The sequence below is a fragment of the Juglans microcarpa x Juglans regia genome, chromosome 8D (genome assembly GCF_004785595.1).
Source record: "Juglans microcarpa x Juglans regia isolate MS1-56 chromosome 8D, Jm3101_v1.0, whole genome shotgun sequence".
Taxonomy (NCBI): Eukaryota; Viridiplantae; Streptophyta; class Magnoliopsida; order Fagales; family Juglandaceae; genus Juglans; species Juglans microcarpa x Juglans regia.
The window spans coordinates 15,315,640-15,330,297 of NC_054608.1; the positions used below are offsets into that span (position 1 = coordinate 15,315,640).

The window sequence follows — 14,658 nt, forward strand, 5'->3', positions numbered from 1 at the left end:
CTATCTTCCAACAAACAACCTTTACGCACATTAAAAATAACAAACTAAAATATGTTTTAGATTTCAACGCTGCATCTCATTGTCCTATATATGCATACGTACGTACATACATATGTATACATATATACATGTATATAATACTACGTATATGCGGGTATGTCAACGGTCAGAATAGCTGGCTATAAAATGCTTCTTTAACCCTATCCTTCTCCACCCCAACTAACCGGCCTTCTGTTTATATATCCATACCTCTGTTAGACTTCCTCTTCGTCTCCAACAAACTGTTCCATCGTATAATAGTAGTAGTTTTTCTCTGGCTTGGGTCCAAGAATTCTAATCAAGCCATGAGCCCTGTAAAGTTCAATGGAGATCTTCATCAGGATTCAAGGAGGGTGGAGATCAACGGCCAACGCCCATCTCCGTTGAAGATCAACAAGGGTTCCCATCTCATTCACAAGGCATCTTCGACATCTTCAATGTCAATTAGCTCCTCCGTGTCTTGCGTTGCACCGATGGCAAGGCAGCAACAACGGCAACCTGTCATTATATATACTCATTCTCCAAAGATTATCCACACGCAGGCTCGAGATTTCATGGCTCTAGTTCAGAAACTCACGGGTGTTTCGTCGTCACGGTCTGGTTACGAGATCGATGTAAACAAGACTACACAGCCGCCACCTTATAAGGAAGGAAATGAACCTAACGTGATGCCACTTAGCCATGATGATAATGAGTCAACTACTTCGGCTCTTACCGATGAGAATTCCGGTGGTGGCGCTGATTTCAAAGCAAGCTCAACCTCCAATAATATGTCGTCGATCCAAAATCAAACGAATCAATATTTTTCTGATATGCCTTTGTTCACTCCAAATAAGACCAATTTCTTCTGCTCTCCTCGGCCTGTTTTTAGATATCCTGATTCGGCGTACCTGTCGCCAAATTTCGCTAACTCCATGTCACCTTCTGTTTTCGAGTTTATGAAGGAGCTGCCAGAATATTGATAAGATTCCGTAGTGTTTTGGGGAATGAATCATTGGATAGTGACCAGTTTTTCTTCATGTTTGTCCATATATATGTTTGATTTGCTTAGTGTTTGATGATTGTCTTTGTCGTTTATGTTTATGATATCTCTCTAATGGAATAGTACTTAGGAACAAAGCAGCAGCAATTGTGTAACTGTCAGAAATTTAATTGATTCTTTGTCCATCTAAGGGAATTAGGTTGATCTCTCTCTCTCTCTCTCTCATTCAACTCATCACAACCGACAGTTGAGAAACTTTGACTTTTGTGACAATAATATCCAAACTACACGTATAAATAAATAATTGGACGTGTCAGATCTGAACCAAGGCAAATAATAAAAAAAAGTCAAATATAGCAAGTTGAAGCTTGAAGAACAGACTTTGATAATGGCCAACATCTACGGAGGAGCTGTCTCCACACAATACGTAGGAGTCTTTATTATTTTTAATGCAGTGAGACAAGATAGCAGAACTGAGATATAAGAGGTTGGACTATCTTATTAATTTGCAAGTTTGATTTGTCACGTAATATTGAATTTGGATCAACCCAATTAATCATACTATCCTTAAAAGGAAAGGGCATTGGTGACTCCAAAATGCATAGCTAATCAAATGCCATTGATATTAGTAAGGTTGCTTACTTTTCATACGGGTCGTCTTTGGCTTGTCTACTTCCGCGATATGCACTTGATAGTAGCTCGAGGCTTTTTATTGGCTAGCCGGATTCTTAAAACAATAGTGGTGGTTTCCATTTCGGTACCTCTTACTTCTTCACCTAATCTTTTTTGTTACAATCTTGCACGTTTGTCAATCTAAATCACATTTATGATAAAATAAGCAAAGTTTTGAATTTTGTTTTGGGGATAATTTCGATATACTAGAACGAAGTATTTCGATGTACCGGTTCAGGATAGTCATTATATGAATAAATTATATATTTATAAACAATTATATATAGAAAAACTATGTTTTAAGTTTTAAAAATATCACTATAAATTTTAAAATATAATAAAAAGTGAAGTAGGGGTGATACCAGTACCCCCCCGAGTGGGGCTACCCCCTTCCCACACTCTGCCCCCACATCAGTAGGTGGTGGGGTTTGCCCCATAGGATCCAGCCTCGCACTCCGGGGGTAGGGCCCCCTATCCAGGTGTCGATGGGTAGATTTGGACACCTGGCTCTTTCTTCCCCTGCCGTGCACCACCCACCCAAGGCGGAAAACAACTGAAAAAGTTAAAAAAAAAAAAAAAAGATCCAAAATAATAAAAAAAAAACAATCGACAATCAACAAACAACAACAAATTACATATCCATCTCTAAAACCTACAAATCTATCATCCAAAAAATTATGAAGTACAAACGCCACAGCACATGGCAAAAAACTAAATAAAATCACCTCCGCGGCACACAATAAGACCACGACGTGGTTGTGAGTTTAAGAAAAGGAACTAGGCTATTCATGGTTGTGTTTCCATAGCCACACTTCCAGAATGAGATATCGAGAAGAAAAATAAAAAAAAACTGAAAAATAGGAAGAGGAGGAGCAAGAGAGAAAGAAGAACTTGAGGATGGAGAGAAACTGAGAAAGACAAGAGGAGAGGAGAGGAGAGGAGAAGAGAAGTAACGGAGGGAGAGAGAGAGAGAGAGAGAGAGAGAGAGAGAGAGAGAGAGAGAGAGAGAGAGAGAGAGAGAGAAGAAAGGAAAAATTATTTAGGGTTATATTGTTTCTTTTATACTTAGGATTTTTTTTTTTTTTTGTATATGTGTATATATATATATATATATTATTGGGTCAGAGCGGGGTATAATGATGGTGGGCCTAGGCCTAGCCCACCCCAGCTCCTTCAAATTTCGATGCGGGGCTGTGCCCGTGGTTGCAACACCTAGGTGGTGGACGGCGAGGTGGTGGGGCAATCCCAATCCTAGAAATGGCCATTTCTCTTTTTTTTCTTTTATATGAATCTTGAGCTTGCTGAAAACTCAAAGTCAAAGGCCGGAAACCAAAAGGAACAAAGCAAACAACTCGATCTCTCTCTCCTTCAGAGTTGCTCAAAACGACAAACTTAGGCAACTGTAGCTAGCAAAAATGCTAAGGTTACTTAGGATGGGTTTCTCTTTTCCAAACATGAGCAAGCGACTAGTGGCGTTCATAATTTGTTTGTTGTTTCTAGGTTTGGATGCCATTTGCTTTGTTAATCAAGATTTGTATGTAAAGATTCTAGACAACTTACAGATTATTTCTTCCCCTTTCTTCACCCCCCAATCTCTCTCTCGTACATATTTATGTATGTTTCGGACCGAAACACTAATTCCGGCCGAAATATTAAAATCTGACCGGAATAGGTTGGAACAAGCCGCAATGGTCGACATTTTAGCCGGTACAGAATATCCACTTAAGACGTGGTGATTACTTTTCCGGCATGACAAATTCTGGCCATTTTTAATGGAATGGAAATAAAAATACTGAAAATAACCATCCTTTCCCCAAGTCATATCTTTGTGATCCAGTAGATATAGAAATAATTAGTTTAAGGTTCCATTTGGATGTTGAGATAATCTCAACCCATCTCACATTATCTCATGTTAATATCCAACACCACTCAAATACAAATACTTTTCAATTTCAAAATTCTCAAGTTTTCAAATTTTCTATTTAATCATTACCTAATCATGAGAACTTTCCAAAACCTCCAAACAAAACAAAAACATTATATGAAAGAACGATACCAGAACGGGTAAAACCGAAAGTATCGGTTTAGGGGTGTAATTGGTGTGGTATCGGTTTTTCAAATCTTAAACCTGGTATATACCGGTTCTGTTCTAAAATATGTCCAAAACCTGACCAGTTACACGTCTATTAACCATAGTAATTAAACAATAGTTCAAAGTGCCAATTTTTAATAGTAGTACTTTAAGAACATAATTTTTTATAGTTTGGCCCCGTTTGGATAGTGAAATTATTTCATTTCATCTCACTAAGCCAAATTTGACTTTTAGGGACGAAATTATTTAGGGAGGAATCAAATTTCGTCCCAAAAAATTGACGACTTTACAAAACCGTTCGACCAAATAAATATTAGTATTTTTTGTGACTAATTAAATCGTCTCAAAAAGTTATTTTCGTTCGAACGAAAAAAAAAATCATTCGAACATAAAAATCTTAGCGGGGAAGTAATTTATTATACCGGAAAAATTTCAAAACCGTTTGAACGATAAATATTTTTGTTCAAACAGAAAATATTTGGTGGCAAAACCTGGCGGGAATGTTTCGAAACCATTCGAACGGAATATATTTAGTTCGAACATAATCAAGCACCACATTTATACATTCGAACGTATAATATTAATTTCGGTACATAACTCAAAATATAAAAAATATATATCATGTATACAAATTGATTAATTAATTTTATGTAATTAATTTAAAAATATTTTAATGATTTCTTTTATGTTATATAAGATTTTTAGTTAAATATATATTATTAGCCATATACCACATAATATAAATCAATAATTACTCCAGAAAAGACAAAATATTTAATTTACAACTAAAACAAATTATCAAAATACCATATATATTCTCCATAGCTATAAGAAAAAAATAAAAAGAAAAAATAGAAACTATTGTGATGCGAGATCTCTGCACACATTCTCGACTGCAGCTAATTGTCTCTCTACTTGTGTTAGTTGAGTACTGAGCGTGACCTGTGTTGCATTATTGGCATTAATCTCTATACAAAGCTCATTAATCTCTGTACGTAACTCAGAGATGCTAGCAGTAATCTCTGTATGCAACTCAGACAGTATGCACTTCATCGATCAACGCTGATGTGTGTATGCTGATCTCAGCACACAGTATGTCTGCCATCTCCTCGCGAGTAAATATGCGTGATGCCTCGACCTGGGTAAATGTCTTACCAACCAATACTCCAGTATCTCCCGACTGTGCATCTCTCTAAATATCAGCCCTGTCATGAACATGTCCACGAAAACGAAATCTCGAGTGTCCCGTGCTCCATGACAGGGTGGTGCTCTTGATCGGTCTCATCAGCTCCCATGCACACTTGGCAACTTCTGGCACGACCTCGAAATGTAGCAAAAATCTAGTGATCAGGATCCCAAGCGGCAATATATCAGTCGTAATGTACCGAGCCACTGATCGGATCCTCTCACATATATACCCCACGAGGTCGATCGATGCCAACCTCGGTCGTGTGCTACTGAGGGTCCATATTGTTGGCGATGATCAAATTCATGATCTTGAAGAAAGAAGATAAATTTGTCTACCTAATGCTCTTCGTCCCATCGTACACTAGAGCATCTGGACCAACAATCAAGTCTCTGACCTCATGATCAGCAAGTGTATCGATCTCATCTGTGTAAATTGGTCCCTCGGTCCTGAGACAACTCTACATCACCTGAATGATCAGACTTTCTAAGCAGCAGGTTCAGATAAGCATCGACCAGCCTAGGAATCGAGATATACAATGAGTAGGTTCGCTGAAAATGTAACAGGAGGTCCTCAGACACAGATCCTGTATGCCCCTCCATCATCTGGGCTGGCACCACTGAGCTCTTTATAGAACTCAGCAACGATATCAATGTAGGAAATGAGCTCCACTCCTTCTTCTCGTTGATCTAAAATTAGTGCCCAACCACGATCATTGAATACTGATGGGAGGGAATGACCCTCACATTCCCTCCCATCTAAGAGTCATAAAATCAGGCAGTTTTACCTATGGCTCAAGTAAAATAGTCCACTCTCAAACTGTTTGGATGGAAGGTTCCCCTGATCTACCACATTTACGGCCCCTATAAGACATTATTATAATCCTGAAATTTTAAAAATAAAATATATATTCAACATTAGCGATAAAATCTAATATGAGAAAAGATTTACAAAATTATATACTAATATCAATTTAATAAATTAATTGATAGAAAAATTGGTTGAGGAAGTAGGTATCACACAATTGATCGAAAACTTTATAGGAAAACATAAAATAGTGGTGTCCTTGTCGAAATGAGTCATGTTGGAAACAATGTTAATTTCTATGGAATTATCGTAGATATAATTGGAATGAGATATGTGGAGGAGTTTGTGGTATATATATATATATATATATTTAACTGTGATTGGTGGAATTTAAGCAATCATCGAAGGGAAAAATGCCATGATGAATATTTTCTAAGTATTAATACATAAAAAAAGGGGTATGAAGATGATCATTTTATTTTGGCTTCCCAAGCATCTCAAGTATTCTATTTAGATGATCCTCAGTTAAAAAATCAATGGCAAGTAGTACAAAAGTTTTCTACTAGAAATATTTATAACGTTATCCCTAAGGCGGAGGGACAAGATGAAGAAGAATATGATCCTTCTACTCAAGAAGCATACTAAGAGAGTCAATCTACCTTTAACTTATTTGTGGATTTGAGCTAATATGAGACGATCTCATTATATAGGGAATATATTGAGGCTGAAATAGTTGAGGCGACAGTTGATCAAAGTGTTGAGTCATCTGAAATATCTATAGATGATGAGAGCGAATCTATAGATGAAACTGATACAGATGATTGACCGATTTTGTGTTCACATTATATAGTATCGCGTAATTATGCCACCAAAGAGGAAGGAAGTTCACATTCCATCTCCACTTATTCCTAGCTCTCTATCTGACACACCATTAGAGACTGACTCTACGGAACAAGGTAAATAGCTAATACTCATTTTTTCAATTAAGATATATGATAATTGATGCGAGATAAATAACTAATATCATTTTATAGAGATAACAATACAATCTCGTCACCGACGAGGCACTACTAAAGGCGTGACGTTAGAGAAATATCGTAAAGTAGGTAAGATTAAGGTTAACATTCCTGACAAACATACCAGAGGCGAGGGACAACAAACAGCTTGACTTGCATCACATATGGGTGCTCTTACACGGACTTATGCACATTTGGCTATGAGTTCAAGGCATAAAGTTCCACAAGATATAAAAGAACTTATAAAGAAGCGTTGTTTGGTACGTAATATTTAAATAATAAATTTATATTTATATTATTTAATATTTTAAATGATAATATTTCTGTGTGTATACTTTTTCAAGAATCACTTCGAACTAAATTTTGGTCAGAGAGAGAAGCATAGGACTGTCGAAGAGCTGATGTGTAATGCATTCTGCAGTATAAGACGAGGTGTAACGAGCATTACAAGAAGCACGAGAACAAGGAAGACGCACGCCAGCATTCTTTTCAGGATGTCCAACCTGAAGAATGGGAAAAACTTTGTAACATATTTGAGGATCCATCATATAAGGTAAATTAAATGAATTCTTTATGTGTCATATTTGTAATTTTCACTTACTAACTTTTACAACTTCTATACAGGAGTGAAGTTCTATAAACAAAACGAATAGATCGAAGTTGAAGATCGATTATCATGCAGTCTCAAGATCTTTCCATCACCTCTTTTAGAAATTGGTAATGTACTTTTTTTTTTATTCTATATAGTTTGTTTTTAATATTAACTTTATATCTTAACAGTGTCTCTTGCAGAAAGACTCAGACACTAATTATGATCTGACAAAATTATAGGCTATATCACATACTAATAATAATAGAGAGTGGACTCATCTCGATGCTCGTGAGAATTATATAAGTATTATAGTTTCTTTTAATTAAACATATTTAAATTATTGTGTCAATATTAATTTTATATGTTATGTGTAGGATAAAATGGTTGCCCTCTGTGCTAAAGCTACATCAGATCATAATTCATCAACAAGTGATGTTGAAATTTTTTCCCAAGTTCTGTGTCAACGTTCAGGATATTTGAGGGGTTTGAGTCGCTATGTAAAGCCTTTAGGATCTTCATCAACGTCAAGCACTACTGCCATTGTGCCAGAGAATGCGAATTCTAAGATCGAAGAATTGATTGCAAAACATTATGAGTTAGATGCTCAATTGACGAAACAAGCAAAAAATGGAGATGCGCATAAAACAGCAAGAAGATCAACAAAGAGAGATGCAATTCCAAATGCAAGAACAACAAAGACACATGCAGATTCATATGCAGATGCTTATACAACAATTCAAGCCTCCAAGTAATTGATTTTCGTTAGAAGTGTTTTGCATATTAAACAATTATATATCATGTACTGATAATTTTATTAGTATTATTAGTATTTTATTTATTTAGTTCTGACTTATTAGATTAGTTTTATTTATATTGAATAATTTGTAATGTATTTTTAAAATATAAATATCTATTTGGTAAATTAGTATTGTCCATGAAAATAATAACTGTTTGAACTCTCATCAAATGTTCGAACATATATAAATCAGACACAACCGTTCAAACATCATAAGTTAGAGTTCGAACAGTAAAAAAATTGCGTGCCATTCTAACACATTCGAACATGCAATTCACTATTTGCATTCGATCATCAATTTGTTTGTTCGAACGTTTCTTCATATGTATTTGCTCGAACGGACTGGTATCGATCGACCAGCCATGAAGTATCCGTTTGAACAAAAATATTGTTCAAACGTATTTATGCTGTTCGAACGATTTTTCGAGACGAATTTAAAGCGTCCCAGGAAACAAAATCCGTTCGATAATTTATTATGTCCAGTTTAGCGGTGTAACTGATGTGGTATCGATTTTTTAAATCTCAAATCTGGTATATACCAGTTCGGTTATAAAATATGTCCAAAACTGGACTGGTTACACCCTTATTAATAGGGGTGTCAAATCATGTTAACGGGTCGTGTTCGTGTCGTGTCAAGACATGTATATTATATTATATAGCTCAACCCTAACCCAACCCGTTAAGCTTATCATGTCAAGATCTCAAATCCTAACACGACCCATTAACATAACGGGTCGTGTCGTGTCAACCCGTTTTTGACCCGTTTATATAAATGGATTGAACAGACCCAAAATTAACCCCCTTGATCTAGTTAAGTTTAGCATAATTTTATATAAATGTTAAAATCACTATATCTATAAAAAAATATAAAACTAATTACAAGTCCAAAATTACAATTCAAACAATAAAAATATCGAAATTAAAATCCCAAAAATTTTATTTTTTAGGCATAAGAGTATAATTGTAACTTTAACTTTCTTAACGGGTCATAACGGGTTGACCCGTTATCAACCCGTTAAGCTATCGTGTCTTAACGGGTCAACCCGTTTTAACTCGAACCCGTTAAGGCTAAATCCTAACCCGCTTTTATCGTGTCGTGTTCGTGTTGGGTTAACTGTTCGTGTCACATATTGCCACCCCTACCTATTAACCATAGTAATTAAACAAAAGTTCAAAATGCCAATTTTTTACAGTAGTACTTTAAGAACACAAATTTTTGTAGTTAAGGTCCCGTTTGGATAGTAAAAGTATTTCATCTCATCTAATCTCATCATTACAATTTTCTCAAATTTACACACAAAATATAATAAACAATTCAACTTTTTTAAATTTTAAAACAATAATGATATTAAAAAAATAATATTATAACAACATTTTATTCAACTTTTAACTTTCATCTCAACTCATCTCATCTTAATTCACTATTCAAACCGTACCTCACATATAAAGTGAAAAAGCTCTTATAGTTTGAGGGTTTAAAGTGTAATGTTCGATAATTTAATAATATATAAAGATTATCATATTACCTATCTAATAATTAGGCATGTTTAAAATAAATAATAAATAAATACAACAACTAATTGTCGTACTGCCAATTGCGCCGTCGCTGTCCAACGTCCGATAAAGACTCCCAAGACAACAAACTAATGGTAGCGTCTAACAGTTTCTTTCCGATAAACCCTTAGGTTTCAACACCGCATGGTCTCATTGTTCTGTACATACATGCATGCATACATACATATGTAATAGGTAATAATATAAATACATATTTGTATGTATGTCGGGAGTTAGAATCGTTGGCTATAAAATAACTCTTTATCCTATTCCCGGCGTCCACGGCCCCAGCTAATCCTTCTGTTTATATATCCCTGCCTCTGTTTAGCTTCCTCCTCATCCTCAACAACCTGTTCCATTCGTATAACAGAAGTAGGTTTTCTTTGGTTTGGATCCAAGAATTCTAATCAAGCCATGAGTCCTGCAAAGTTTAATGGAGATCTTCATCATGAGGATTCAAGGAAGGGGGAGATCAATGATCCACGTTCGTCTCCGTTGAAGATCAACAATGGTTCCCATTTAATTCACAAGAGTACATCGTCAACGATGTCTTCAATGTCAATTGGCTCTTCCGTCTCTGGCGTTGCTTCGGCCGCCAGGCAGCAAGAGCAGCAGCCGGTTATTATATACACTCATTCTCCGAAGATCATCCACACGCAAGCTCGGGATTTCATGGCTTTGGTTCAGAAGCTCACCGGTGTTTCATCGTCGCAGTCCGGAGACAATATTAATGCAAACAGGACTACATCGGCGTTGCTTGATATGGAAGGAAATGAATGTAACTTGATGCCTGTTAGAGGCCATGGTGATAATGAATCAACTAATTCGGTCCATGCCAATGAGAATTTCGGTGGTGCATGGTCAAACTCATCCTCCATTAATGATATGTCACCAATTCAGAACCCAACCAATCAATATTCTGCTAATATGCCTTTGTTCACTACGAATACGACCAGTTTCGTCTGCTCTCCTCGGCCTGTTTTTAGAGAACCTGATTCGGCGTACGTTTTGCCAAACATGGGTAACTCAATGTCACCTTCTGTTATCGAGTTTATGAAGGGGCTGTCAGAATATTGATCAGACTATGCACGTATAGCATTTCGGGTAATGGATCATTGGTGGGGATTAATGATTGATCAGTACTTTGTCTTCATGTTTGTCCATATGTTTGATTGTCTTTGTTTTGGTTTTTATTTTTTTTTTTTTTTTGTTTTTATACGTCTCTCTAATGTGATAGATATGGAATAGTTAGAAACTAAACAACAGCGAATGCAACCGTAAGAAATTTAATTGATTTTTGGGCAATCTAAGGAAAGGTTGGTCCACCTAGCTAAATCTCTCTTAATTGAGTTAGTCTACATACAGTCTCTAAATAGAGACTGTTCATGCAAGCCCATATAATTATATTTAAAAAAAATTAAATTTACAATAATATCATTTTTAAAATAATTTTTTTCTTCCTTTACGTCCATTCATCAATGAAATTATACACATGGTCCTCTACTCAGGACTGTGAATATAATTTTTCTTCTTAATATGCATGATATTTTCGTTTCCCATAGATATGACTCGTGCTAACTTTTGATGATCTAGCATCATTTCATCGAAATCTTCTTTCTATTTTTCCTCTTAAATTATATATGGGTTGATTTCTTGGGAATTGCATGGCCGATAAGAGTTTATTTGATTTTAGTCCGTCATCAACAATCATTTAAGTGGAAAAACAAGGTATTGAAGCACCCATTTGATCAATATCTATGGACTTTTTAGACCAAAACAATCAGTTCAGTAGCTTTACCCAAATCATTTTATCATTGCCTGACGAGGATGTTGCAATTTTTAATTTGAAACATAACCTGGCTATTAAAACAACAAAGGATCGGACTTCAATGTACTGTTTTTCCATATAAGAGATCGTGATCGGTACTCACAACAAGAGAATTGGTTTTTGGGACAAATCATTTCATCCCAAAAAACTGCATTTTCGTCTCAAAGTTATCTCAAGAAGCTGGTCTCAAAAGGTTTTTTGGGACAAAATTAGATTTTTATCTCAAAAAAATATTTTTAGAGACGAAATTGAGCGAAACTAGTCGTAGGCATTCAAACAGACATTTTTTTTAGACGAAAAATTTTCATTCCAAATAGCCATTCGAATGGAAAGAAATCAATTCAAACAAACATGAAGTTGTTTGAACCATACAGAATTCAAACGATTGAATATATTTGATCATGTTCGAATGGACCAAGTGTTCAAACAAATTAGATTTGTTCAAACAGCTAAATTGTTGTTCGAACACAATTGCTGCCAGTTCGAATATAAAATGGATGTTCAAATGAGATACTTTTCAAATGCTATGTTTGGTTGTTCAAACGTCTGGATTTCTCTCTAGTCATTCGAATGGGTTTTGTTCGGTTCGAATGCAATGTAAAAAGCTATCACAGATTTATAAATTGCAATTTACCGTTCAAACAGGGTATTGTCCATCCGAACAATATTCATGATACATAACGTCCCGGTCCTCTCCTTGCTGAAGGTTTGAGGTTTTCGCTTTGTCTCCTGACAAAGCTATGTCTCTTGGGCGTAAGTCTATAGAGCTTTCAAGGAACAATGGAGGAGGAACTCACACAACGATGGGGAACATTGAATCCTATAGAGGAAGAACAACATGAACTGCTCTTACCAGAGGAAGATGTTCTATCTACCAAGCTCAGAGGCAGCCACTGCCTCTTTGCATTCATTCTAACCGACAAAAATGCAAACCGAGAGGCTTTCAAGTCAACTATGGCGAAGGTGTGGAATCTAGCAGGTTGGTTAACTTTTAAAGATCTCAGTCCCAATAAATTCCTTCTAGAATTCTAGTTGTTATCAGACAAGAAAAAAGTTCTTCAGGGGAGGCCTTGGTCTTTTGATTGCCACATAATCTGAAGGAATTTGAAGGGGAACTATCCCCAAACGAGGTCTCTTTCATTTTAGAACCCTTTTGAATTCAAGTGCACAACCTTCCATTTACGAGCATGAATGAGCATCTGGGGAAAAAGATAGGTGCAGCCATTGGAAAGGTACACACAGTTGAAATAGACGACCGAGGTTGTGGTTGGGGGAGTTATCTGAGCATTAGAGTGGAAGTGAACGTTAACAAACCTCTGTTACGAGGCAAGATGATAAACCTCGGAGGTAAAAAATGCTGGACTTATTTTAAGTATGAAAGACTAACAAACTTTTGCTTCAAATGCGGCCTGTTGAAACATGCAAATGGGAAATGTCCAAGTTTTAACCTAGTCTCTCAGTCCAAAGAACAACACGAGCAATGGTTGAGAGCAGCTTCTAGTTTCCCTCAACCTGTCTCAGGGAAGATGTATGGTGGATCACCGATGTCCCCTTCCAATCGGCCGCCTCGCAGGGAGCCAGCAGAGGTGGCAGGTGACGGGAAGGTGGTGGTTGAGAAGTCACAGTCAGTTGCAGAGGTCAAGTCTTCAAGTCAGAACAATACAGCTTTCCACCAGTAGCCACCTATGAGGCAGCTAAACCAATGCCAGAATAACCAGGAAAGTAGCAGGTCCACTGAGCAGGTCTATAGCCCAATGAAGTTGTCTGAAGATCCCCAAGTTTTCAAGATACGTGTTGACCAAAACGAGGAATTCCAATCCCTTACTGAGTGTGCAATCCCAAAGGTAAGTAGCAAAAGTCAAAAACCACATTTTCCTTTGATTATAAACAGTAGGCCAGCTGAGAACAGTTCCACTAGCAACTGTCCTTCCCCAAACAAGTCAAATTCCCTTGTGTCAAACTCTCCCACAAACCCACCTTGTGCACTCCCAAACCTACCTACCAGAGGTAACAAGTGGAAATGAAAAGCACGAGAACAGGTCTCAATACTCTCCAATATAACCAATTCCCTTAATGCCCCTCCCCACTTCCAAAGTTCAAAAAGACCAGCCTCAGTAATGGAAATCAGATCTAGTTCTCATGGTCTTAAAAAATTAAAAACCACCCTCAAGCATGCAAGGAGGTTAACTCAGGACCTCGAGGTGGAGGCTGCTCAACAGCCCCACCCCGCCTCATGAATGTCTTGAGTTCGAATTGTCGAAGGCTTGGGAACCCCCGAATAATTCATGAGCTTCATGGATTGGTGAAGTCAAAGTTCCCACATTTGGTTTTTCTCATAGAAACCAAATGCAACAGTAATAAGATGGAGAAGATTCGAATTAAGCTAGGTTTTGATAATTGTTTCAGTGTAAACAGTAAGGAGAGGAGTGGTGGTTTGGCCCTTCTCTGGAACCACTCTGTTGACTTCAGAGTTACTACCTATACCAATTGGCACATCTCAGGTTTAATCAAATCAAACAATGATGAGTACCCATGGTTAATAACAGGATTTTATGGCCACCCAAACTTTGCAAAAAGAAATGAAACTTGGAAACTTCTCAAAGCTCTAACCCCTGCTTTGAACACCCATTGGTTGTGCTTTGGAGATTTTAATGAGATTACTAACCTAGATGAAAAGTTTGGAGCTGCCAGTAGACCATATAGATAGATAGTGAATTTCAGGAGGGCACTGGACCACTATGATCTTAATGATTTAGGTTTTGAGGGAGACAAGTTTACATGGGCTAACAATAGAGAAGGGAACATTTCACCAAGGAATGGATTGATAGAGTCCTTGGAAACTCACACTGGATTAAGAGCTTTGAGGACCATACAGTCCACCACAAGTTTTACAAAAGGAAGTTGATTCTTTGTTGAAGGCAGAAAATCTAAAATGGCAACAAAGAGCCAAGCAAACCTGACTAAGGGAAGGGACAAGAACTCACGTTTCTTTCACCAATGTGCAACCCAAAGGTGAAAGCAAAACTTCATTACTAAGATCAAAATTGAGTCAGGTCAAGAGTCCACCAGCCAATAAGAGATAAGTAAAATTTTT

General features: G+C 36.8%; 3 protein-coding genes across 3 annotated transcripts; all 3 read left to right on the plus strand.

Moving 5' to 3' along the window:
• Positions 1 to 208: 208 nt before the first annotated feature.
• LOC121243040 (VQ motif-containing protein 8, chloroplastic) lies at positions 209 to 1,206 on the plus strand. The gene has a single exon (XM_041141099.1). It carries the CDS (start codon positions 345 to 347, stop codon positions 999 to 1,001), a length of 657 nt encoding a protein of 218 aa, XP_040997033.1. The 5' UTR covers positions 209 to 344; the 3' UTR covers positions 1,002 to 1,206.
• Positions 1,207 to 10,150: 8,944 nt separating this feature from the next.
• Positions 10,151 to 10,813, plus strand: LOC121242231 (VQ motif-containing protein 8, chloroplastic-like). Its single transcript, XM_041140123.1, has one exon. It carries the CDS (start codon positions 10,151 to 10,153, stop codon positions 10,811 to 10,813), a length of 663 nt encoding a protein of 220 aa, XP_040996057.1.
• A 1,531-nt stretch (positions 10,814 to 12,344) lies between these two features.
• On the plus strand, positions 12,345 to 13,243 carry LOC121242232. Its single transcript, XM_041140124.1, has 2 exons — positions 12,345 to 12,543; positions 12,729 to 13,243. Exons 1-2 carry the CDS (start codon positions 12,345 to 12,347, stop codon positions 13,241 to 13,243), a joined length of 714 nt encoding a protein of 237 aa, XP_040996058.1.
• Positions 13,244 to 14,658: the final 1,415 nt, after the last annotated feature.